Source organism: Zerene cesonia, chromosome 7 (genome assembly GCF_012273895.1).
Source record: "Zerene cesonia ecotype Mississippi chromosome 7, Zerene_cesonia_1.1, whole genome shotgun sequence".
NCBI lineage: Eukaryota > Metazoa > Arthropoda > Insecta > Lepidoptera > Pieridae > Zerene > Zerene cesonia.
This window is the reverse complement of record NC_052108.1, coordinates 3,153,511-3,178,436: the sequence shown is the minus strand read 5'-3', so window position 1 is coordinate 3,178,436 and position 24,926 is coordinate 3,153,511. Positions and strand designations below refer to the sequence as shown.

The window sequence follows — 24,926 nt, the reverse complement described above, 5'->3', positions numbered from 1 at the left end:
TACTACCTAAGGAACCTGAAGAGCTAAGATTATAGTATAAGTACGTCATTTTAGCTTATTGCATACAAAATTGCATCAGGCATATAGAAAACATGTTTCCTAATTCATATACGCAAAAACTATTCGCGCCTGAAAACTTTAAATGCTATGAAGTCAACAAGGAATTGGTAAGAAGTAAGAGTGAGGCTTGCACCTCCTTAAATAAACTATACTGTTGGTTTTATTAGGTTGATATAAGTGTATATCATTTACTAAAACAGCCACAGGTAACTCAGAAGAACTTCCTAAATGGTTTGGAAAACGCGAGACACATATTACACTGCTTGGAGAAGAGTCTGAAAAAGACCCGCAGTTACGAGGATCAATTGTTACGATGCAAATCCAAACACTCCCATGTGCATATTAAAACTAGTGATTCTCAAATTTCCCAAGATAATAGTTCTAAGCCCTCAGAAACAGGTAACTGTGTCAAAATAGATCTATACTTTTTTAATTTAAAAGCTGAAGGGTTTGTTTGCTGGAATGCACTTATCTCATTAACTACAGATCCGACCCGAGAAAGGGCTTAGCATAGTTTTTATACTGAAAAACCCACAGTATCGGAACGATACAGGAACAACACTGGATTGTTTGTTTTCTGTTGAATGCGCGGGAGAAACCTCGGGCAGAAAACTAACTTTAATTTAAATGCTCTAGAAAATAGTCTGTGTAATAAAATACATTTAGAATTTACGTCGCACTAATTAATGTCTAAATATATATTTTATTGCTTTTAGGTTGATCTAATTTATTTTTTCTAGTCGTTCGTATCAAATTTTTTAACAGTTAAATGCTACTAGCTGCACTCCGCGGTTTCACCCGCGTAAATCCGTATCCCGTAGGAATGTCGGGATAAAAAGCCTATGTTATTCCAGGTATCCAGCTATCTACGTACCATATTTCATTGCAACCGGTTCAGTAGTTTTTGCGTGAAAGAGCAACAAACACACACATCCTTACAAACGTTCGCATTTATAATATTAGTAGGATATCTACTGCAGTACCTGTCCATATTTACTACTTTATTCTTATTTCTCAAAATAGCTTTCATTTCCAATCAATTGATATAACGATCAGAAACAAATATTTATTTCAGCAAACTCGCAATCCTCAAAGAGCCCAGTAAATTTGCCAGAATCTTGGTCAGCTATAAGTATTGTATGTCTTCAGTACCAGTGAGCAATTTAACATTACCTTTTTTTGCATTAAAAATATATTAAATCTACTAAATCGGAATTGGATGAATAAAGTTCTATGTTAGTTTGAATTTGATTGTAGCTTATAGTCTATGCTTTGAATAATTTCTGACATTGTTAATCCGGTACAATAGAGCATAAGTGAACTTTCTATCAACTAAAATTATCTATAGGTACATGATTAAACTTTTAGCCTCGTATTTATTAAGAGACCCAAACGTTTTATAATAGTAAAATTAAAATAATTATTACTAATCGTTCTCGTAACATGGCGGAACTTGTAGGCATGTATTTTTTAGACTATCAGCCCTAGGTTTATAGTTTAAAAACATAGATACGAAGAACTGTCAGCCCGCTACGAGTCCCTACTGCGTGATTACGACGAGCGCTGTAAATTAGTGAATTCTCGCGACGTGGAAATTTCTAGACTTCGACAGAGGATGAAAAGGAATCACGCGAGGCTTGTTGATGCGAACAAAGCCTTACTAGCCGTGGGCGAGAGGTATATGGCTTTACGGAAGAAGAAATTTGTACAGGTTTGTAAAAGAATTATAGGTGTAAATCAGGAGTATGTACAGTGTAAGAGTGAATTTAACTTCATTATATATGCGGTTTTTACAGAAGTGACTGGAAGTTACAATTTCAATTACTTTAGCTAGGACTTAATAAATGACTACCCATAAATTAAAACCTGCCTTTTCAACTTTAATATTTGAATTGCTACCCGACCAACTGACAAATTAGTTTCTCTATAATATACTATAATATAATAAAGCTGAAGAGTTTGTTAGTTTGTTTGTTCGAACGCACTAATCTCGGGAACTACTGGTCCGTTTTGAAAATTTCTTTCAGTTTTAGATAACCCATTTGAGGAAGGCTTTAGGCTATATATGTACCATGGGCAATGCCCTGGCGGACCACTAGTATACTAATAATGATGTGTCCTTATCAAACATCATACAAAGCGTTCTCCAATAATTTTTTCTGTGACAGAAACTTTGGTACGAAGAGCGCATAGACCAATTGAAACAGCGCATACAAGATGTAGTAACAACTGCAGAACGCGCTCGACTGGAAATTGACGACCAATTGCTAAATCTCATAGCTGGTGAGGAGGACACATCTGCTTCGTTGCTTCTTGAAGAGGTATTGGTGGATTAGGATTTCAATCGTATATACCTACCCATTTCTCATATAATGTGTAACTTACTTAGTACGTAAGACGCAAAAAGACGTTTTTTCATGATACAGTAGGTAGTACTAGTACGTAACTCTTCAAGTTGAACTGTGACAAGTCAATAACTATATGACAGGTCTACTGTATTATGCAAGTGTGAGATTGAATAGGTACCTATGTACAAAATTTTACTGCTTCATATTCTATCCGACGATTATAATATAAACGTGACAGTTTGTAAGACTGTTCCTGTGGGTTCGTATAGACGAAAAAGACCAGATAAAACTCATAGGTGTTTTCTCTGGTCTCAAGCTATCTCTGTACTAATCTTCATCTTAATCGGTTCCGTGGTTTAAGCGTGAAGACGAGACAGACAAACGGTTATTTTCACATTTATAATATTACTGATTACTTTAAAAAGTGTAGTCCAGAGGGCAGATGATATACATCTGTTTCACTAATCAATTTTCTTTATGGACAAGTAGGTGATCAGCCTTCTGTATCCTGCCAGACCGAGACATTTTTTATTTTTGCGTCCCCACCGGGAATCGAACCCAGGACCCCTCGGTTCTAAGCTCACGTGTTAACTGTATCAAGGTTACATTAAATAAACGCTTACTTCTAAAACTCACATGCATCTCTGTTTTTTGTAGGTCAGGAAATGCAATCTGTTATTTTTAGAAAATATTCAACTGAAATCGCTATTCAAAGATAATGTGCAAGAAAACACAATTTTTAAATAATAACTCATATTACTTACTCATTAGTTATTTTATTCATTAAATAATTTTATTGTGAAGATATTCATTGTATTCTTATTCTTAATCTTTTACCTGCGGAGAATTATTGTGCACTTTAAAATATAGTTGTCTGGTTGGCAAATGCTTTATACTGATTTTCTCCATATCTGGAAATAAATTAAACATACAAGTACAAAAGATTAGTATAAAAGAATGATAATATTCGTGGCATAGACTTCCATTCTTAAACCAGTTTATTTCAATAACAACAAAGCTTATAAGGCGCTTTTATTAGCTAGCAGTATGTTATACGTAACCGACTCCTTTACACTCGGTTTTGACTTCAAAGCATACAGACTTAATGTAAAGTCTGTACCCTTATCAAGCATCGATGACAGTACAATAAATACATATGCGTATCTTATTATCCTGATTACGTTCTCAAAGATTACATAAATTCCTTACGTATATGTTATACTGTATATTAAAGCAAATACGACAATTTAGTTGATTCTATCATTAGATCATGCTTTTAAGTTTTAAACTATATTCATTACTCAGCATTACGCATAGTTCAACAAGACATAAACCATTAAATAAACCGTAGGTACCTTTTACTGAGAAATCAATGCAGAGCGGCCACACCACAATTTTAAGTTACACTGCTACGTTCTCTGCATACAATCGCTTGATTTCCTCAACCATTCCGTCTAGAATATTCGATAGATCCTCAGGCCTAGATAGAAGAGCTGAATCGGCCATTACTGCAAACCTCAACACGCCGCCATAGCATAAAGCAGTGACACCCACACCTACAATCAATAAATGTGAATGTGTGAAACTTGCCGTTTGGTAAGTGAAACATCACGATTCAACGCTTGTTTAGTAAATTAGATACTTTTTGGTGACAATTAAACTTGAAATTTCACCGATTTAGAATAATAATATCTAATACTAGCTGTTCGCCCCGACTTCGCTCGTGGCGATTGGGTAGTTGGCAGATACAAATATAGCCTATGTCACTTAGAAAAGTTGGCTTGCTAATGGTGTAAGAATTTTTACAGCAGAATTTGTGAAAACGTTACAAACATTTCCTGTTTATATTAGTGTAGACAGATGAAGCATTTTTTTTTACTTGTATAAAGTAAAGAATAAAAAATGTGTATTTGGAAAATACAAGTCATGCTACTTCCAAGATTAGACTAGACTTGATAAGATTGTCTTGTATTTTATTAAATTTGATGCAGTTTTATGAAGTACATATTGCCGCCGAGATCTTTTTTAGTCGCGTGGAAAGTTAATCTATGTGAGAATAGATAATTACAAAAAACTGTTGTAAATCATGGCGCAATAGTTTTTTTTCTGTGCATACTAATCTGTCTGTGGCCACAGTGGCCAAAATCGCTCAAAATGATAACCTAACTGATCATTGACCCAAATCGCTTGACGTTTACTTTCATACCATACAAGTAATATGTCATATCATCCACATTAACCAACCTGTAGTGCCCTTATTTGGTACAAAGAATACCAAAGATTTCACTACACAACCACAAATGCTCAAACGCTTGGGTCCCGGTATGTTGCTAAAAACCATCGTCGCTTGATCGCTGTTAAAAACCTGCTCCAGAATATAATTCGGGAAAACGTTGCACAATTTTAACAAGTAGTGGTTCGTCTGAAAGTAAAACGAGATTTTTACATACAATACACGTTCATCTCTTTATTTAAATCTTTATCTAACGAGAAGCAAAGGACAGAACAGAAGACTATTTTCTTTTTCTAAGACATCATTGAAATGAAATGAAGTGAAATGAAAATTCTTTATTGCGTACAAAAACAAATAAAATACAGGCGAAAAAATATCTTAAAATAATTATGAAAAGGCATCATTGCTATGTACATATTACATATGTAGAATTAAAATGTAAAATCTACATTATTTTAAAAGAGCAACTTCAGACTTTCTTGCCAGGTCATCCCTGTAGGAACTATTTCGCACCAGTAGTAAATGTTTAAACTATTATTACAAAAGTGGTCCTATAAAAAGTTAAATTGAATAAATAAATGTTTGAGTATGAAATATGATAAATATATTAATAAAAGAATTATGCAGATAATTTAAAAAAATGTACCATAGGATCTAGACTTCTTCGTAGTCGATTACAGCAAGTGCTTATAGACCTCAAATCATTATTGAGCGGTAAGTCCAGAATGCTGACAGTGAAATTGTTTTCCAAAATTAGCGTGTCCTCATTTGTACTCAATCTAATTGGGATAATTACTGCGACATGCTCTGGTATGTACAACATAGTCTGTGAAAACAGTGTATTAATTTATATCAGATTTACATGTAGTTTAAAAAAAACGTGGTTATTTAGGAAAAAAAATGAGTATGCCATTTGGTTATTATGAAAGGTATTATTTATAACTACATTTCACCTGAGAAAAATATTTTCGTAATCCATTCGACAAAGCAGTCGCTAATATATCTGAAAAGTTTAAGTCATCTTGTTTTTCTTTTATATGCTTTATCATTTGAAGTAAATTATCATTCGAATCAATCCATTTAAATATCTTTTTACCCTCTAACGTCGGTCCATGTAACGAATTTATATCGGGTTTCCTTATAACACCCTCCACAGCGCACAGTATCATTTCACTTATTGTTTTGGTTAACTCTGCTATGTCTTTTACCATATTCTGATCAAATAGATTACAAACTTCAGGTGCTTTAAACAGTTGGACTGTTTGACTGGTATCATCTGCTAGAATTTCACACAGAAACTCTATCAAGGCAATACCATCGCCCACTGAATGATGTATTCTAAATATGATTGCGTAACTATCTAAAAGATCGCCTTCATCATTTAACTCAATATCGGTGATTAAGATTTCAAAAAGACCTTCGCCATTATACGGCAATGATTTCTTAGTCAATTCACTCATGAGACTTTCTAGATCGTCAGGATTTAGGCTATTTTTGTTCGTTACGTTTAGCAACTTTACGTATTGGTTGATGTTGACGTCATCATTCTTGCGCCAGTAATAAAAACCGAATTGTTCTTGCCTTCTATAAAATATTTTTTCAACCGATTTATTTGATATGACATCCTCCAACTTTTCTCTTATTTTATCCACCAGTGCATATGGACAATCAGCCTGAATTATACCTAACACTTCAATAATATTACTGTTCGCATTGTCCTCCAAGCACCAAAATACATCAAAACTATCGAGAAACTTAACAAAGTTTTTGTCTCTACTCTTAATAATTACTGCACACAGACTTTTATACACTAAACTTAACACTATACACACTAAAACAATAGGTAACAGCATAAACAAAACAACAACAACTATAATACGTAAAATTTCCTTTTCACTAACTTTGATTTTGGCTTTTTTGTATATTTTATCGTACTGGAAAGAAAAAAAACATTTGAATAAAGTCACAATATACTATAAAGAATACCAAATATATATTATATATTACCTCAAATCCCATTATGAATGATATGATTACTGCAAGCAAACAACAAATATTGCTGAGTAGTTTTGTGACTTTACTACTAGCATATTCGAGTAGATCGGATGCTGGTGAAACACTAAAATCAATCAATTCTTTATCTAAAGAATCATTGAATAGTACACTTATTTTCTGCATACTTATTACTTGTACAACTAGCTCTTTGTACAAAGGCAACTCGAGTTCTACTGATGTGAAGGAATGGTTAGATATTAAAGCCAGGCTAAGAGAAACCCTAGAAAATCCTAAGTCTTTCAAGTGATCTAATTACATTTGATGTTGATATTATGCAAAATGTTTGATAATGTAAATGGTTCATTTCATCCAGCATTCAATTTAATAAATTATACATTGATGTTTATCACCAACTAGCGATCCGCTCTGGTTCTCCCTGTGGTGCATAAATAGCCTATCTAATGGTGATATAATTTTTGAAATCGATCCAGCAGTTTTATATAAAAACATTAAAAATGTATATGTATAAAAAGATTAATGTTTCCACTTTATGATATTAGTTTAGATGCATTGGTAATTTTATTACAATAATAACAAAAGCATATTAAAATGTAACTACAAACAAAAATTCGTGAGTAAGTCTTGAGAAAAAGATGAATTATATTAAAAAAGTATTTTATTCCAAAATATGTAAATTAAATCGATTAAAAGAATGATTTGTGATATGTATTTAGCTCTCAATAATAACTTACAATATTAAATTTATTCTATACACACAAAATGCGTACTTAAAAACGCAATTCATATAGACACCTATTAAATAATGTTCAATGTCAGGTACTGGAATGATGGCAGCCGGTTTACATTGCGTTATTGACTAAAGTACGGAATATCTATCAAAACAATAGTGCAACAATACGACCATGTCTATTTTCGATTATCTATGACTGATTACACGTCTTGAAAAATTCATATTTGATACGTTCCAACACAATTATCAGGTTTATGAATCTGTACTCTCTTATTTAACCTACCTGTAATAGTTATATTTCGTAACATGCATCATTCGTTCTCTTATATTTTACCATTAGAAACGAAATCTTCACAATTTACCTAGCAAAATTAAAATCCCTATAACGAATTTGTTTATATCTGCTTTTCAACCTTTTGCCTCTTTATAAAACAGAGAACATTTATCCAAATAAAAGATGCTGAAGCAACGTAAACAACGCGCAAATTCGATGGCACAAATGCAAAATTTATTATCTGTCCAGGAATCCAGAATGCTTGATTCGCGGCAAATGTCTTCCAATATTTATGTTTCAACTCTTCAAATACGTCTTCCTTTCTTTCTAGAACTCCTAACACTGAAAGGGATGAAATATGCACAATAAAATGGAAAATTCTAAGTGGTAATAGAATCCATACGACCGACAACGTCGCAAACTCACAAATTCACAATCTTTACCTCTTATCTTTATAATGTCAAAGCTTTCCGCCTTTGACTTCGTCCGCGTAGACAAAGGAAAAGACTGACAGTCCCGGGTTTTCCCCTATAGTTTTCATTTTCCGGATTTCGTAATAATCTTGTATTCTTTCTTGGATCTCATACTATCTCGGTGCCAAATTTCATCTACATCGTTCAGTAGTTACTGAGATTGGCGCATTCAAACGCACAAGCAAACTATTCAGTCCTATATGTATATTAGTATAGATTTTCTCAGAATGACGATAATATATTTTGTGCAACCAAAAACTACTACAAGAGAACATCGGGAATTTACCTGTTAGTAGTATGAATTATACAAAAGTTTATGCTATTATGAAAAATCAAGTAACATTTATAATATACTACCAAATAACTATATACTCTTCGAAACTCACATGTATAGAAGGCGGCAATTAACATTGGAGTCATAATAAACTGATCAGCTGCAACTTTAGTTAATACAATCTTCACTGACGTGCCTACGAAGCGTCTATCTAAATACCTATACCTGAAATAAGAAAATAACATGAGTAGTCCTACTAATATTATAAATGCGAAAGTTTGTAAGGATGTTTGTGTGTTTGTTGCTCTTTCACGCAAAAACTACTGAACCGATTGCAATGAAATTTGGTATATAGATAGCTGGACAACTGGAATAACATATAGGCAACTTTTTATACCGATATTCCTACGAGATACGGTCTTACGCGGGTGAAACCGCGGGGCGCAGCTAGTTGTCAATATAATCGTTGTCGTTAGTTCTACAGTTCTATATTATGTACCCAAGGGAACTCGGAAGCGGGGTACATGGTTTTGTTCAGAATACATTTGAGTGAGATTTTATAGTATGAAATATGAAATGTTCAAAGTTCTCTATAGTTTTAACCTTTGACACAAAAAGACGATATAACCCACCCTATTATTGCATGAGGTGTTAAAAATATAAGCGGATTTGACGTCGATGTCTGTATGCCTATGTGTATGTGTTTGTCTGTCAGAGTAGTTCTCAAAAGGGAGGACGGATTACGGTGCGTTCGGGTTAGCAAAATGGGTTTGAGTTTTTTTTTATTTTAAATTTATTGTATTGATATAGAATTTATATTTATCCTTGAATTTTGCCTTAACTATGTCTATAATACTGCATTCCCCACCAACCAAGTGCAGTTAGGAAATGAGATAAACTTTCAAAACCACTCACGTGGGCAAACTCATTGAGTCGGAACTCATGTTAAATTCATATGTATGCAAAAATATACAAGTGTGTACACCGTAGTGCGACACTTGGACTAGATTTCCTATTCCACTTTCGTAATGTTATAAATTTCACCGCTTCCTTTACATTTAGGACACATATAGCCAGAATGTTTGCATGATATCGATACCTTTACCACAGTCTAATAATCTATAACATTTATTCAATGGCGCACCACACAGATTATACCAAATAAATTTCTTATAAGAATAAAAAGTTTATACATTCGATGAACTCGAAGGTTTGCTGGCGACACTTAAAAATAACACCATGATTTTTTTGTTTTGAAATTTTCTTAATTCTCAAATATGATAAACTAGCTTTCCGCCCGCGGGTTTTAGGAGCATCGCGGACGAACAACGTGACGCGTAATTTATATATATTAAGATGAATAATCAGAATGAGATACATTTTTAATGTGACTTTCAGTGTTTTCTAACGAGCCGAGTACCGAATAGTTTCCAGTCCGATTTTCGAGGTCACTTACACGAGACTATTGGCACTTGAATGACATTCCGGAGCAGGTGAGTTCTCTGCACAATGGAATAGTAGTAAAGTTGGTTGAGCAATACCTGATGCAACTTTAATTTTATTTCACTGTTGCGACTTTAAACAGTTTCCATAAATTATATTAAACTGCTTATTTATTTGATTATCTATCTATTATGACATTGAATTAATAGAAAAGACACATTTTATTAAAATAATTGCCTCAATTTTTTTTCATAAAGCTGCTAATAGCGGACACTTGTTAATATTACAAATTATTAAGTTCATGTGAATACAGACACATTAAGTTAACGTTATACTTCATATAATATCTAGAACATAGAGCCTAACTTCTATGTATCTCATTATTATTACGAAATATTATATAGAGTCGTTGGATAGAGAAGGCTCCTCGTCGCAAATGTTCTACCTGACATACTTCATATAATATCCAGCACATAGAGCCTTACTTCTATGTATCTAATGATTATTACCAAAAATATAGAGTCGTTGGATAGAGACAGCTTCCCGTTGCCACTATTCTGCCGGCTGCTGCCAAATCATAGTCTGGCTTTTCTGGCTGAAACAATGTATTCTTTGTTTATAGCTATTATGTATATATGATTATGAAAATTTAAATAATTGCGAAAGACCAAACACAGAGATATTTCCGGCTATTCTGTGTAGAAACTGCTTTCCGAAATGTATGTGTGTGGTAAATGTTAAAACTGACTTATAACGATGCAAAAGTGCTTATTTAAGAAGTCTAATTCAATAAATAAATGTTTCAGTTTGAATAAACTCTCATGCTATATACCTCATCAATATGTGTGTGTGTATCTGTGGCATCTTAGCTTTCAAACCGATGGACTGATTTCGATGCGATTTTTTCATTTTAAAGCTAATTTTGTTGCTGTGGTTGTTTGGTTAATATGGGCCCAGCAGTGTTAGAAGATCACCTTTTTTCCAAAATGAGGTACTCGATTAAGCGCTTTATTTCACTTAAATTATTATTATTATTTGAAATGCTTAGTAGAAAAACGCACTAGCAAATGAAACGAAAATCATTTCAAAGAAAATTTACCAATCTATGTATCGCTTTATCTATATAATATATCGCTTTTTGTACATGGCTATTGTAGTGTGAACTTCTAGCCAAAACATTTATGTAACAATGCTTCTAAAAGACACGATGTTAAAAATAGCCCGGGAAACTGTCCACCGGGAAACCGTAACAAAAAAACGGCTAGGACGTCACGGGTAGCGTGGCCGAGCGGTCTAAGGCGCTGGTTTAAGGCACCAGTCTCTTCGGAGGCGTGGGTTCGAATCCCACCGCTGCCAAGATACTTTTTTTTGTAGTGCTTAATTTAGTTTTATGTTATCTGTGGTACTAATGACTCGCACTGATGTCATGAATATCGATCGAATATTTGTTACAATATGATATTTTATTTTTTGTAATCGTTTTGTACTTAAATAAAAAGGGCAACTCGAATAATGAATCATAATCGAAACTACCTTTTTTAAATATTAAGGTAGTTTTTGGTCGATTTTGTAGGAACATAGTATACTACATACTATAATATACAATCTTAAATTTAAATGCGTCCACTTCATGAACTTGGTAATTGAAAAAAGTATTTATGTATTTCTCTGTGTATGTCCTGTGTATATGTCGTTCTGTGGCATCGTAACGCTCACCGGTTATACCAATTTCGATGCAATTTTTTTCATAAGAAATACGGTACGATTTTAAACGTTTTATTTAGGGTTAAATAATATAATTTTACTAATAAAATTTGATTAAATCGCGTTGTAGAGACTTGAATTGCAAATAGTATACTATATTAGGTCTATTTTTCCCCAATTTAAATCTAAAACAAACTGGTCTCTATATTATACTCAAACACAAAATAAACTCACCGAATACATTTTGTTGAAGGATTGCTGAGAAAATTCCGCTGCAGTGTAAAACGTGGCGTATACAGCCGTGTTCGTGAGCACCGGCCTTCGCTTGAGGGTGTGTCGCCACCAGGCAACTATTCGGGATGCCATTGGACCTGAAAAAAAAAAAATGGCGGATGCTCAGGCTTCATTGTGGCCCCCTTCACCATGCGGCTCGACGGAACACAGTGGGGTTTTAGTCGCTAGGAATCCGATATAACCCACAGCCTCTTCCCCTTCGGGGTATCTATGCAAATTTCCCACAATAAAAAAGGCTCTAGAGTCTAACTAAGTCATTAGTTGACTCCGCAAACCACAGCAACACAGTCAATGTATTTGTTTGTTTATCTTTCTTCGACGTCGCAACGAAACAATTTTGTGATATGATTCTTATATCTGGAGATAGTAAGAAGGCTAAAGATTGAAATAGTTAACTTCATACAAAACATCTCATTCCTATGGGAATATTACCATGCCGGCGAAGCCACGGGCAGAAAGTTTTATAAAATCCAGTAGCCTTTTCTTTCAAAATTTTTTCTTTAACTGTAATTACTAGATATTTCATTGTGTATCTTATTTACTTTTTCTTTGATTATGCTTTTCTTTTCGTACAAATTAAAAATAATAATTTACATTAACCTAAATATAACCTACAAAGCTTTAGAATAATAGTTACAGAAAAAAGAAACTACTATGAAATAAGTCAATGGAAAAATAATTACTTTAACAAAAAACTAAAACCCCTTCGAAACTATTAGAACTTGATCAAATTTAAGAAAGCCACCAGTTCCGATTACATTTCATCAAAATGGGTACACAGGTCAAAAAAACAAAAAAAATACATTTAATAAATTTTTACAAAATAATTTTTTTCTATTCTTTCAAAATTTCTCATTTATAAAGCATTACAATGCTATAAAACTAAAAATTAAAAAAAAAAAAATACAGTTGATATGAGAACCCACCCCTTTATATTGACTTCTTCAAGTTTCAGTGGAATGTATGATCGGTTTAGAAGTAACAATGGGCATGAACAGGCTAGGATAATGCGAGTTATGAGGGGTCTCTCCCATTATCTTGCAAGTTGCAACCTCATTCGTATCACACTATATTCTCATCTTGATCATTGCGTCAATATAAATTTGCATTAGGGATTTTTATGGACAGTCAAAAAGTATATACGTACTTTTATAATTATTGACTGTCCATTAAATTAACGTAGAATTACTTTGACGTTAATCACACATAGTATAAAACAAAGTCGCTTTTTCTGTCCCTATGTCTCTATGTATGCTTAAATCTTTAGAACTATGCAACGGATTTGATGGGTTTTTTTTAATAGTTAGAGTGATTTAAGAGGAAGGTTTATGTATAACCTATAAACATCTATTAAACTACACCGAATTAACGCGGGCAAAAGCTAGTGTTATATAAGTACATAAAAGTATACGTTTATTACGTGGACAGTCAAAAACTATAAAGTCAACGTAAAATTTGTTTATATTATGCCTTCTGCACCAGTTGGAAAACAACAGTTTGCGTACACTTGAGAATCTTAGGGACTATGTGATACAAACTTAAAAGAAACTGAGATCAGAACAGATCAGAACATGTTTATAAAAATACAACGATGAAATAATAAACAACACAATAAATAATAAATACAACAGCAAGTACGAAAATGGGACGCAAATTAAAGACATTATAAATAAATACAAAATTACCAAGGCAAAAATTATCTTTTAGAAAGCGAGTCTCTTATCACTGCGCGCACTTTCCCTATATAGTCCAACAGCGATCACTGTAGTGATAACACTAGCACCAAGTATCGTGGCACCCACCTCCTACAATTGACTTCAATAGAATAATTTAAATAACCAGTGTCATGGGCTATCTTTTGACTAAGAGCCGATTGATGATTCTTTATCGCTATAAATCTATAGATAAAACTCGCGGTTTCTTCGTTGCTACACAGCGAACATAATTCTATATCGTACTTGATTTTTAATATTGAGTCTGATAAATCATTTTTTCTGTCAGAGTATTGAGTGTATGCAATTAACTTTGAACATTACTGCCTCTGAATAAGGTGTAAATTGAAATGAATGTTTAAATGGTCTAGACAACGCCGCTTTGACATTTTTATTATTACATCAATGGTGTAAGAGCAGAGATCGTTTGTATCGGGGCATGAAGAAGCTATACGACAGACACGTTTTTTGATTATTTCATGATTTCATCTCCATCATTCATCGCTTAACACAAAATTTTATTCATTTTTCCTTTCAGTTTCACTACAAATATAATATCAAACCTCAAAGAATTTATACAAAATTAGCTGTTCGCCTCGCCTCCATCCGTGGTACATATTGCCTAGTCTATGTCACTCAGTGAAGTGGGAACTTTCCTAGGTAAAAGAATTTCAGCAATCGGTCCAGCAGTTTTTGCGTGAAAACGTTAGAAACAAAATACGAAGTTTCCTATTCAGAATATTAGTATAGATAATTGTATTTAGTCACAAGCTCTCTGGCTATACACATGCAACTGTTCCTATACTGTTTAAATATGTATGTCGAAACTCTGTTTTGAATAATGCAATTAAATAATCATTGTTCTCAAAATTTGTTGCTGTTAACTAAGTTATTGCATTTAGTTTGGTAATAAGCTTTTATGTTTATTATTATCAAAATTATTACCATTTGTATTGCGTGGTTGTACTTCTACACTAATAATCTGAATGACGCTGAAGATTTTGTTGTGTGTTTGTTTGATTGTTTGAACGCGCTCCTACTAACCTAGTTCAGGTTCTACCGATTAAAAAAACATCTTTGCCTTTAAACACTATCCCTGGGTGCGATAGACTCTATTATGTGTAATTGTGTATCAAGGGCGAAGCCGCGGTGCGCCGATACTACATATAATATGGTTATCTTAGGAGCTATCGGCTATAAAAATGAACAAACGAAAAAAAAGACAAGTTTTCTCACACAGAGACGTCGTGTGAAGCTGGGGCAAATGTTTAGTCACTACATAGTATAAAGCAAAGTCGCTTTCTCTATCCCTATGTATGGTTAAATCTTTAAAACTACGCAACGGATTTTGTTGCGGTTTTTTTTTATAGATAGAGTGCTTCAAGAGGTTCATATGTATAACTAGCTGCACCGCGCGGTTTCACCCGCGTAAGTCCGTATCCCGTAAGAATATCGGGATAAAAAGTAGCCTGTACGTTATTCCAGTTGTCCAGCTATCTACGTACCAAATTTCATTGCAATAGGTTCAGTAGTTTTTGCGTGAAAGAGCAACAAACACACACACATCCTTACAACTTTGGCATTTATAATGTTAGTAGGATAACATCACATAACGTACGAAGCCGCGGGCCAAAGCTAGTAGCTAGTAGTTCTATAATTTGCATAATGGTCCGTGTATATAACAATCTAAAGTTCAGAAAATACATATTTTAAAGATATAAAAGAAAGATAACATGATATAAAAGATTTGTTTTCGTTTATAGGAATAAAATGTCTATTGTTTATTTTTTCTCGGCCGGATTTTAAGTCAAGGTCGCTAGAACACTTCGTCTATCAGATTTAATTCAAGTTAAAATCACGAGTTTCTTCATACTACGGGAATAATGAAACAGTATAACACGGCATTTTAATATACATATATAATATAAATACAAAACAGAGTCAACAAGACTGGCGTAATCTTTCATATTAGAGCCTTGAAACCACTCTTAAAGCTTACGAAATAGCGCATGCAATATTTTTATACATTCTTACATAGAGCTACCTGAACTTTCTTCCACTAAGCCAGCACAAACAAATCTAATAAACTAAAATTTTCTAAACTCTACAATACATATATTTAAAGAACAACGCGCAGAAATCCAACTAGAATACAGAAAACAATGGAGAATCCTTCACACAATGTTGACAATAATGGTTAGTAATCTGGCCACGATTGTCATTTGGAATCTCGTAAAGTTTGAAATTTGAAATGCGCGGTAGAGGTGAGGGGCGCCAGCGCCGGTCCGTGCCAGGTAACAGGAGGTACGGCGCAGCAGTGCGCAGTGCGCATGCGCATTGTCTTAACGGCCATATGTTCTAAAGTCTATTAATTAATTGCTAAGAATGTCGCACTAAAATATCAATAAAAATTAAGATGGTTTTTGTTAAATAACAATACGATATGAGTTAAAAAGTAATTCAATCGACATCTATTTCGGTTATAAGACGAAATAAAAACGATAAACATTTGAATCGATTGGTTTCAAATGTCAATTGCATGCCGTAGCCGTTTCATCTTTTCTCTGTTTGTTTTTATTGTTTTTCACAGGCTTTGTCACACAAGGCGAAGATAGGTCACTTAAGTAAATATACCCAAAAAGCAATAAAAAGTATGTAACTTAACAGTTTATATTTCAAAATTTAACTTAGAAGCCTGGCGTATATTCGAAGATACTGTTCCTAACACACGTTAGCCTTTACTTAATACCAGACTTAACAAAAAATTTCCTATTTCTAGTAGCATTATGTTTTATCAACGCACTAGACAGTAGTTTGGCAACGTCAAAATTGTGTCTCTAAAATCTTTACAATTTTACACTCTCTAAAACAATATAATAAAACACGCAATGCAACCCAAATCGCCCACTATGCGCTCTCCGAGCCTAGCGGTCGTCCTCCCTCCCACGTCATCGGTATCTCTGTTTCTCGCCATCGCGCCGTCTCTTTCACACAACGCGCTCAGTTATCGCAGGACTGGCGCGTGATACAGGTGTGTTGTGTGAACGAAAATAATCCGTTGCAAACTGCGTACTTATTAATAAACGAATAACAATAAATGTTAATAAAATCCACGTGAAGTTGAGTGCTCTGCGATATTCCGGTTCACGGTTTCAGTGTGTGCTTGCAGTGACAAGTTTATGTCCTTGATTTGGAGGCTTCGACGCTAGTTCTTCTCCTACAAACAACGTGCGAGCGGCAAGGTAATAATATTCTTAATATTTTCATTCAGTTATGACTCCGCATTGACTTTACCGAAATGTAACCGGTTCTTGAGAAAGGAATGGTGTATGGTTTTTTAACAGTATCTATGTAGAGTCTCTATAAATGAGGGAAGGGAAACTCTTCATTATATTTACATAAAAATGTTAAATACTTATTACTTTGTACGTACGTAAATTTTGCCATAAATAGGGGTTTAAACTAGATACAGTTAGTTGATAAAAATGTCATCAATAACAATAACATATGGTACTATGTATGTTAGATTATACGAGTGTGATATATATTGTATTATGAAATTTATTTAAGGAATATCAATAATAAAGAAGCAGATGGAAATAAAATATAATTACTTTAATGATGTTTTTGATGAAAAATTTTGTCGACAAAATAATTCAACATAATCTTTTTTAAATTACGTTCTTAATATATTATATTATTTTATTTAAATCTCTGCATCACTTGTATTAAATATAACGTACATGTTCAAAGAACTATAAAATTTATATAGCATTAACTGCAAGTGGTAACCGGCAAATAAACAGGTGTTTTAAATGGGGTGGCCTAAGGTCGTAGTCATACCCAATGCCAGATCATAGCTATGCTACTGTATATGGTATCCTAGCTTCGGCCTAGAACTCACAGACGCGTAGTAATCATATTTTTATGTGTGTGCCTGTGATAATGCCTTTAATTTATCACAGGTACACACTAATCCAAACTCTAAACTATTACCTTTAGAGTTTAGATTTGTGAAAGAAAAAAAAAGCTTAAGTAAATGTTCATTAAATTTATTCATCTTGATGATTTTGAGTGGATATATTAACCTAAATTAATTATTATAATTTAGGTGTTTATTTAACAGTTAAATTACTGGATATGAATATAAATAGATAATATATATTGAATCTAACTAGGAACCAAATATTAGAAGTAAATAACAATTAAATCAAAATAACACCTACATAAACAAAAACAAACAAACGATGTCTTTTCAATCTTAGAGCAATATTGGATCAAAACGTTATATTATTATGTAACTGTTCTTTATAAGGATTACGATTTTTAATAACGCTTCGCAATATATCTGACGCCAGCTCTACCATATTAACAGAAAAAGTTTAACTTTTAAGGGTGGTTTATTGTCGTATCTACCTGCTAGAACACAAAACCGCTTCCATAGATAAGCGGGATTATATGAATACTCCAGCTCATGATGTTTTTATTAAAGGAGTTTTTATCTCAGGAACGTGCTTTATGCTTAGTAATTTTGGATTAATATGCCTACAGATAAAATTCAAATGTCACAGATTATAGTTACTTGGAATTGTGTGGTTTTTTAATATTTAAGTATTAAAATTAATATATAAATGTTGTCTCTCTTGCTCTCTATTGATAATGATCATAAAAAATGCATTTAATCCGATGTAAAAACGTTTCATCGTGATTCTTAGACAAACATTTAATTTTCAGATTATTACATATACATAGGTATATGCGTCTAAACATGGATAGAATCTATTAAAACAGAAATAAGCACTTCCGTACTGTGTTCAAAGATAATTTCTATTATATTTTTAAATGAACACCATATAACAATTAATGAAGTATTCAAAATTCTGTCATATATTTCTTTAATATGCATTGAGTTTAAACTTTATAACAAATTACAAAAAGTAAAAAGTATCCACCAGAAATGTATAAATAAACTACTCTTTCTTTAGAGCACAAGAGCTAATATTATTACGTTTATATTATTGGTTTATTACACAATAGAATAGATGTCGTCACCACGTTTTTACAGCAACTGTTACCGGTGACTCATTTAACAAAAACGTCACTATAATATTGCATTGAGAGAAAACAAAGGAATTTCTGAAAGGTTCATATCGAAATCAGTTAAAATACATTTATAAGGGACAATAACTTTACTTCTCGCATGCAGTATTGAAATATTAGAATACCTAGGGCTCGGTATTCTAGTTTCGATACGCCCCGGCATCATCCGTGGCCAGATTTTTCTCTTTATAAAAACTTTCTGCTTAAATAAAAACGTTAAAAAAATGGCCAATTTGGAGGAGTCGTTTTCGAGATTTACGTTAAGCAACACCTTTGACAAATCAGTTTTATTTATTTATAGATTTAGCGAATATAATTAAATGTAATGCGTTCATATTATTTGCAATTGGGATAATTTAAACCGATAAATTATACATATTGAGTAGTGTTATGTACTATCACAATATTATAAACAAATTTTTAACCACAAAAACTGATATAAACATCAATTATACTCAATAACATTTTATAATTTCTTTGTATTAAGTAATCGATTCTAAATCAATATTAGGTACACACGTAGAAAACATTTTAAAATATATCTTAACATGTACCTATCACGTAATACGTATTTTAATAAGAGTCATTCATAGCTATAATACTTTAACAACGGTATCTACTCACTTGAAAATGTCGTGTTTAAGAAGAAATTCAAACAAGCCACGTTAAATATCAATAAAAGGTACGTAGTGAACAATGAACTGATTAATACTATTTAACAATCATTTATATGTATTGTGCATTACTGCCTTGACACCGAAATCAATAGATCTGCATTAACATAAACTTAAGCAGATTTATTATTTACGTATTTTAAGGTACGTTTCTATTTAACTAGCGCTCCGCCCCGGTTTCGCCCGAGAAACATATTATAGCCTACGTCACTCAGGGACCACGAACATATACGGTGACAAACAAACTTTTCAGTTTTATATTATTACCATTACAATATAATAGATATAATAATTAATATAAATTATATATAATATAGAATAATAGATTATCATATTATCTATCGTATTACGCTTTATTACATCAATGCATACAACTCAAATTATAACAATGAATGAATAACACAATCCCGCCATTTCTTATTCAAAAAATACAATTACTTTAACGATATTTATGTCTTTACTGTCTGCGGTTTCATATACCTATTAATAAGCTAGTAGTAACCTTTATTCTTATTTTTCACGATACTTAAAAACCTTAAAGGAAATTAGTTTTCCACAACGACATGTGGATTCAATTAAACTCAATAAGCCGTAGTATAAAGCCTTATAAAGTTATTATGGATATGCGTTGGACTGAAATAGATTCGTTGGACGAAGCACACCATTCCGGTAACGAGTATCGATTGACTACGTAATAACATACAAGTATAGCTCCACGGTTTCACCCGTGAAACCCACGTGTGTGTGATACATCAATTCAAAATATCGTCAACATTCGTGCAGTGGTTTCGGCGTTAATTCGTATCAAAAATACAGCTATTCATCCATGATCCATTCCTATTACCAACATCCATACATACTTCAATTTCGCGTTTATACTTGATATTAGTAGTATCTGTGAGCATTAACATCAAACTAGTTAAATTGTCCTCTTGTCAAAAAATCCCACAATAACTAAACCAAAAGAGGTTGGACATAGTTCAGTAAGAAGGTGGTCAAATGAGCGCTTCATGGGCATCAGGCGTTTCATGATTATTTCTCAAAGAATTCTGGTAGCAAATACGAGTCTCATCTGCATTCCGCAACACGTATCGTGATGAAAAATACATAAAACAATTCATTGATAATTCATCTACATCATTATCTATATAGATGATATCATCATCATCATCAGGGCGCCGTTCTATGAAAAATACAAGGTACAGTATGATATTGGGAAGTAATTTTGAAAAGAAGTCTGTGTACTTATTAGATGAATATGAATAATATCTAGACAAAAGAAACATTATAAAAATTATCCTCTGAATTTAAGTAAAAGAGAACAAACATATAATGTTATTACCGGATAGTGGATTTAATATCTCTTATAAAATTCATTAACATAATCACTTCTGGATATACATAACTTGTACAATTTAATTATATTACATAATTAAATAACGATCAATTAGATATTATAATACTATCCATCAAGACTACATTTTCGAAAATTAAAATATACTTAACAAATTGATTATTTTATATAATATTAATTATAGTAACATAAGTGCACCTCTTTGGCTGATAGTAAGTCTAATGCATTTATTACACGTATAATATGTTTATACATAAATATGAATAATTTATAAAAGAAATTGTTAGTTATACCTCTTATCTATAACTGAGGCATGGCTGAACGAATTATATTATTCGTTAGATTTGCTTCATTTGCGATTAGGATGAGTCTACTAATGTTATAAATTTAGAAGTTTGTAAGAATGTATAGATGTTTGTTAATGTTTCAAGCAGAAACCGCTGTCGGTACAAAATTCCATACAGAGTATGGAATTTTGTACAGAGATGGATTATCGTCTGGACAAAACACAATAAGTAATACGCGAGTGAAGCCGCAAGGTTCAGCTTGAAATTTATATAAAAACTTGCAAAAATAATCTCTGAAGGGAGCGGGGTCGTGCATTTTTTATTAATACAAAACTGAGTTGTTTAAAATAACTAAAAAAAAAACACGCTACAATGATAGAATCAACAAAATTGTCTCGCTTGCTCCTGTACTGAGTATACCTATGTATAAGAAAGGATTTAATCCTAAAGATCATAATTATAATTAACTCAACATGACGATCATTTACAAACATATATGTGAAGCTAATAAAATTGTGTTAGAAACTTGCTCTTGTGTATGCGTTTTAAGAGGTGTATACAATAAATCCCCTTTAATTAAATTAATAATAAAAAAATAATAAAAAATAATCTTTATTTTGCCAAAACATACCTTACATAACTATGTACATTGCCTCCTAAACTAGAAAATCTCTGTATCTTAAGAGCCAACGTTCCAATGTAATTTCTACAGTTGCTTAACACGTAAAAAAAAAAAAATAACTCGACCGTTGACGCAAAGTGAGCTACAATACTCAACAAACAATTGGGATTATCCTCTTTAAATATGTAAAAAGTAGAAGCATACAATATATTGTCTGTATTTAAAAAGCTAATCGTAATGCATACAACCTACAGCGTAATGCCATAAAAGTATGTGTTACCGGTTCACTGACTTCGCATCCGGCTGGATCAATGAAAACGCTAATAATACAATATTCAAATGAAGTAAACCGAAAGCGAAAAGTTTTCGCTTTAGTGTTGAACCTTGGGCATTCATTTCTATGTACTATATAAATACTGTATACATGTTATATGTATATTAATGTAGATAAATATATTGGGAGTTTTTGTCCTAAAATCATGATACGGAATTTTTATTTAACTACTAACTCTCAACAGCTAATGTAATCAACTAACAAGCAATGTAGTGTAAAATTATTGGGATCGATTCTTTCGATTTTTGCGACACTCGTGGGTGTGTGTCTGTGGCATCGTCTTTCCGAACCGATGAACATTTATGATGTTGCATTTTTGGTTTTAATACGTTTTGGATTTTAGTCTGGACTGTTCTTAACTATATTTGATGAAAATTGGTCAAAATGGTCGCCTGCGTTACTGCTATAAAATGGGAACGAATGTTGTTTTTTTTCAATTTCCTTTTTTACTTTATAATTTACATCTGTTTCAGGGATTCAGGGAAATGCCCTGGTTACTATAAAAAGAAAATATGTGCGAGTAATTTTAAATTTTTTTGATTCATGGATGTTTACTTTCATCATCCTGATGATCATTTGTTGCTTTAAGTTACAAGATTGTTGATTGTATAAGTCAATGTAGCTTGACTTACTTGCTAAAGTTTCTATGTAGTTGGGGCAGACAGCATCGACAGTATGCCAGCAGTTCTTATCGTGAGCTCCTCTTTTCATCTCACACCATGTTTTAAGATCGCTGTGACCTCTGATATGATTCTCCGCTGCGAAGTTTGTTGGCGTTCGATTCTTACTTGATCCAATCCAATATTTTTGTCGGAATGCAATTGGGTTCCCTTGGGAGCATGTGGCCAATCCAATTCCATTTGGGGGTGTTAATTTATCGGTCAATTTGAACGTCGTTACAGCAATCCAGAAGGTGAGCATTTGATTTCTTCTTGGACAAATAGTTACGGAGGATTTAGAACAATGGTTAAGGAAAACCAGGGGGGGATGAAGCGCTTATGTGACCTGTCTCGTCTCGCAGGCACACATAAGGTTATATTGGTCTATACTTTACACGATCTTTATATTATTATGTTTGTATGATCATAAATTTTATCATTACTTCTAAATGTCGGATTTGTATGTCTTGGATGTAGATATCATTATCAGTTTTAGATTTTCGAGTTTTGATTTTTAGAGTTTTTAAATTATATTAGAAATTTTGTGTAAATAATCTTGTATATTTTTATTACTTTCGAAAGGATGGATTGACATAGCATAAATGACATCTTGACATAACTCACGAATACAAATAGCCTAAATAGGATTTATAATAAGCAATAAGAAACGAATTAATATAATTATGTGCTATTAGATTATAAATGAGACGCTTATCTTTGTAGCCACAAGGCTGCGACATTTATTTATAGGTTTAATATTTATAAATCATTTTTCTTCATGACACATTTAGCTACTAATGAATCGTATTAAACAAGCCGGTTGTTGAAAAACACAGGCCCATCTCCATTCAAAACGAGTGTTGGTTTATAAACATACGGAATTGTTTACAAACCACTCAATCGCTCATAATCGTGGTATTTGCGTCGATTATATTGATTTTAAATCCTCGACGCAAAAACAGTTGCGTGTTATAAGTTTGTTTGTGTCATCGTAACTTTCAAACGGATTGATCAGTTTCGATGAGGATAGCAAGCTTAAAAGTCATGCGTATTCTGGACCTGATAAGGCATAGAGAAGTAAATATGTTGCAGGGTACAGGTAATTGGTTAGAGCCAGTTCGATCGTTCATTCGTTGTCTCATAAATTGCCTTTTCGACGAACTTAACCGATTTGTTTTCTAGCTATAAAATAAAATGTATTTATAGATTAACATATACGCTGTAGTCAATCAATTAGGATTTAAATTGAATACGCAATATAACATGCATTTATGTTTTTATGTTTTAAACGAATTGATTAATGGTTAACTATTTCCGTAAATAGAATTAGCCAATTGTCCAATCAAAAAACGCGTGTAGGCGGATCATGAGTTTCATAAGGTAGCCTTCAAGCTTTCCAAGTTTTAGCCTTGCGTTAACCTAATAGCCGATAAGTCATAAATATTTGATTGGCAATCGATTGTTATTTTTGCCCAATTATGTACTATTTTCATGCGTTTCCCTCAGATCTATTTACTAAGATTTGGTGCCAAGTATACCAACGGTTCACTTTCTGTTGATTTTATGACGAAACACGTAAGCTTGGTATCCTGAATTTAAAGTGTATTGATGTATGTTATTTTTGCCCAATTATGTACTATTTTCATGCGTTTCCCTCAGATCTATTTACTAAGATTTGGTGCCAAGTATACCAACGGTTCACTTTCTGTTGATTTTATGACGAAACACGTAAGCTTGGTATCCTGAATTTAAAGTGTATTGATTTCTTTATAAATCATAGAAACTTATATATTTATTCATTATTTGAATACTTTCAATTTCCCGTTTAAATTACTCCACTGATGAAGTGATAACCTTTTTTAACTGCTGCAAACTTTCTGCTTCCATTATAGCATTGTAGTAGTGGCTGGCATACCTAGTAGTCAACATCATTTTATATAAGACATAATATACTAACATTGTTTTTAAGAATTACTTGTTACTAACAAAATGAGTCTGGGTTACTTGAAATTAAATAAAAATAAATCAAAAATTGCCGTTATATTCACGACAGAGCATAATTAAAGGGCAAAGCTGGGGCAAAGACTAGTACTTACTACTTCATACAGTAAGTAATAATAATAGTATATTTATTGTTTTCACAACAATTTAAACGACATTTTGTATTATTTAATCTTAGCTATAATAAAAATAAATATTGTAAATAAGCAATGGAATATAAAAAAGATAAAATGCGTAAAGCGTGTGCAAGCTACAAAACTCCACAAGATTCCTTAATTTTAACCTAATTCCGTTTCACATTCAAAAGGCCATGACATTTAGAAGATGCTACGAA

The 24,926-nt window shown here is 32.7% G+C and overlaps 3 protein-coding genes and 1 non-coding gene across 6 annotated transcripts; 2 read left to right on the top strand and 2 right to left on the bottom strand.

Moving 5' to 3' along the window:
• The first annotated feature begins 92 nt into the window (after positions 1-92).
• On the top strand, positions 93-2,396 carry LOC119828204. The gene is made up of 5 exons (XM_038350305.1): positions 93-167; positions 267-459; positions 1,136-1,214; positions 1,570-1,771; positions 2,229-2,396. Exons 1-5 carry the CDS (start codon positions 93-95, stop codon positions 2,394-2,396), a joined length of 717 nt encoding a protein of 238 aa, XP_038206233.1.
• Positions 2,397-3,166: 770 nt separating this feature from the next.
• On the bottom strand, positions 3,167-6,879 carry LOC119840845. The gene is made up of 6 exons (XM_038367618.1): positions 6,649-6,879; positions 5,595-6,575; positions 5,288-5,467; positions 4,653-4,830; positions 3,764-3,964; positions 3,167-3,319 (listed from the first exon to the last, which is right to left on the bottom strand). Exons 1-5 carry the CDS (start codon positions 6,817-6,819, stop codon positions 3,810-3,812), a joined length of 1,665 nt encoding a protein of 554 aa, XP_038223546.1. The 5' UTR covers positions 6,820-6,879; the 3' UTR covers positions 3,167-3,319; positions 3,764-3,809.
• Positions 6,880-7,296: 417 nt separating this feature from the next.
• LOC119828360 (mpv17-like protein) lies at positions 7,297-19,358 on the bottom strand. Of its 3 annotated transcripts, none has more exons than XM_038350491.1 (5): positions 19,286-19,358; positions 11,790-11,926; positions 10,361-10,446; positions 8,521-8,633; positions 7,297-8,003 (listed from the first exon to the last, which is right to left on the bottom strand). In XM_038350491.1, exons 2-5 carry the CDS (start codon positions 11,919-11,921, stop codon positions 7,783-7,785), a joined length of 552 nt encoding a protein of 183 aa, XP_038206419.1. In that variant the 5' UTR covers positions 11,922-11,926; positions 19,286-19,358; the 3' UTR covers positions 7,297-7,782. The 3 variants fall into 3 exon arrangements, with proteins under 3 accessions (XP_038206419.1, XP_038206420.1, XP_038206418.1); XM_038350492.1 differs by lacking the exon at positions 19,286-19,358 and adding an exon at positions 15,606-15,776; XM_038350490.1 differs by lacking the exon at positions 19,286-19,358 and adding an exon at positions 13,535-13,656.
• Trnal-aag lies at positions 11,126-11,207 on the top strand. Its single transcript has one exon. It is a non-coding gene; the product is annotated as a tRNA-Leu (tRNA).
• Positions 19,359-24,926: the final 5,568 nt, after the last annotated feature.

Coding starts and splice junctions, on each gene's coding strand:
- LOC119828360 (XM_038350491.1), bottom strand. CDS start 11,921: ATGGCATCCCGAATAGTTGCCTGGTGGCGACACACCCTCAAGCGAAGG. Junction 8,634..10,360: donor CCAACGACTCTATATTTTTG/GTAATAATCATT, acceptor TTCTTATTTCAG/GTATAGGTATTTAGATAGAC. Junction 8,004..8,520: donor AATTGCCGCCTTCTATACAT/GTGAGTTTCGAA, acceptor CATCCCTTTCAG/TGTTAGGAGTTCTAGAAAGA.
- LOC119840845 (XM_038367618.1), bottom strand. CDS start 6,819: ATGCAGAAAATAAGTGTACTATTCAATGATTCTTTAGATAAAGAATTG. Junction 6,576..6,648: donor CATTCATAATGGGATTTGAG/GTAATATATAAT, acceptor TTTTCTTTCCAG/TACGATAAAATATACAAAAA. Junction 5,468..5,594: donor TACGAAAATATTTTTCTCAG/GTGAAATGTAGT, acceptor CTGTTTTCACAG/ACTATGTTGTACATACCAGA.
- LOC119828204 (XM_038350305.1), top strand. CDS start 93: ATGTTTCCTAATTCATATACGCAAAAACTATTCGCGCCTGAAAACTTT. Junction 1,215..1,569: donor ATTGTATGTCTTCAGTACCA/GTGAGCAATTTA, acceptor TTAAAAACATAG/ATACGAAGAACTGTCAGCCC. Junction 1,772..2,228: donor GGAAGAAGAAATTTGTACAG/GTTTGTAAAAGA, acceptor TTTCTGTGACAG/AAACTTTGGTACGAAGAGCG.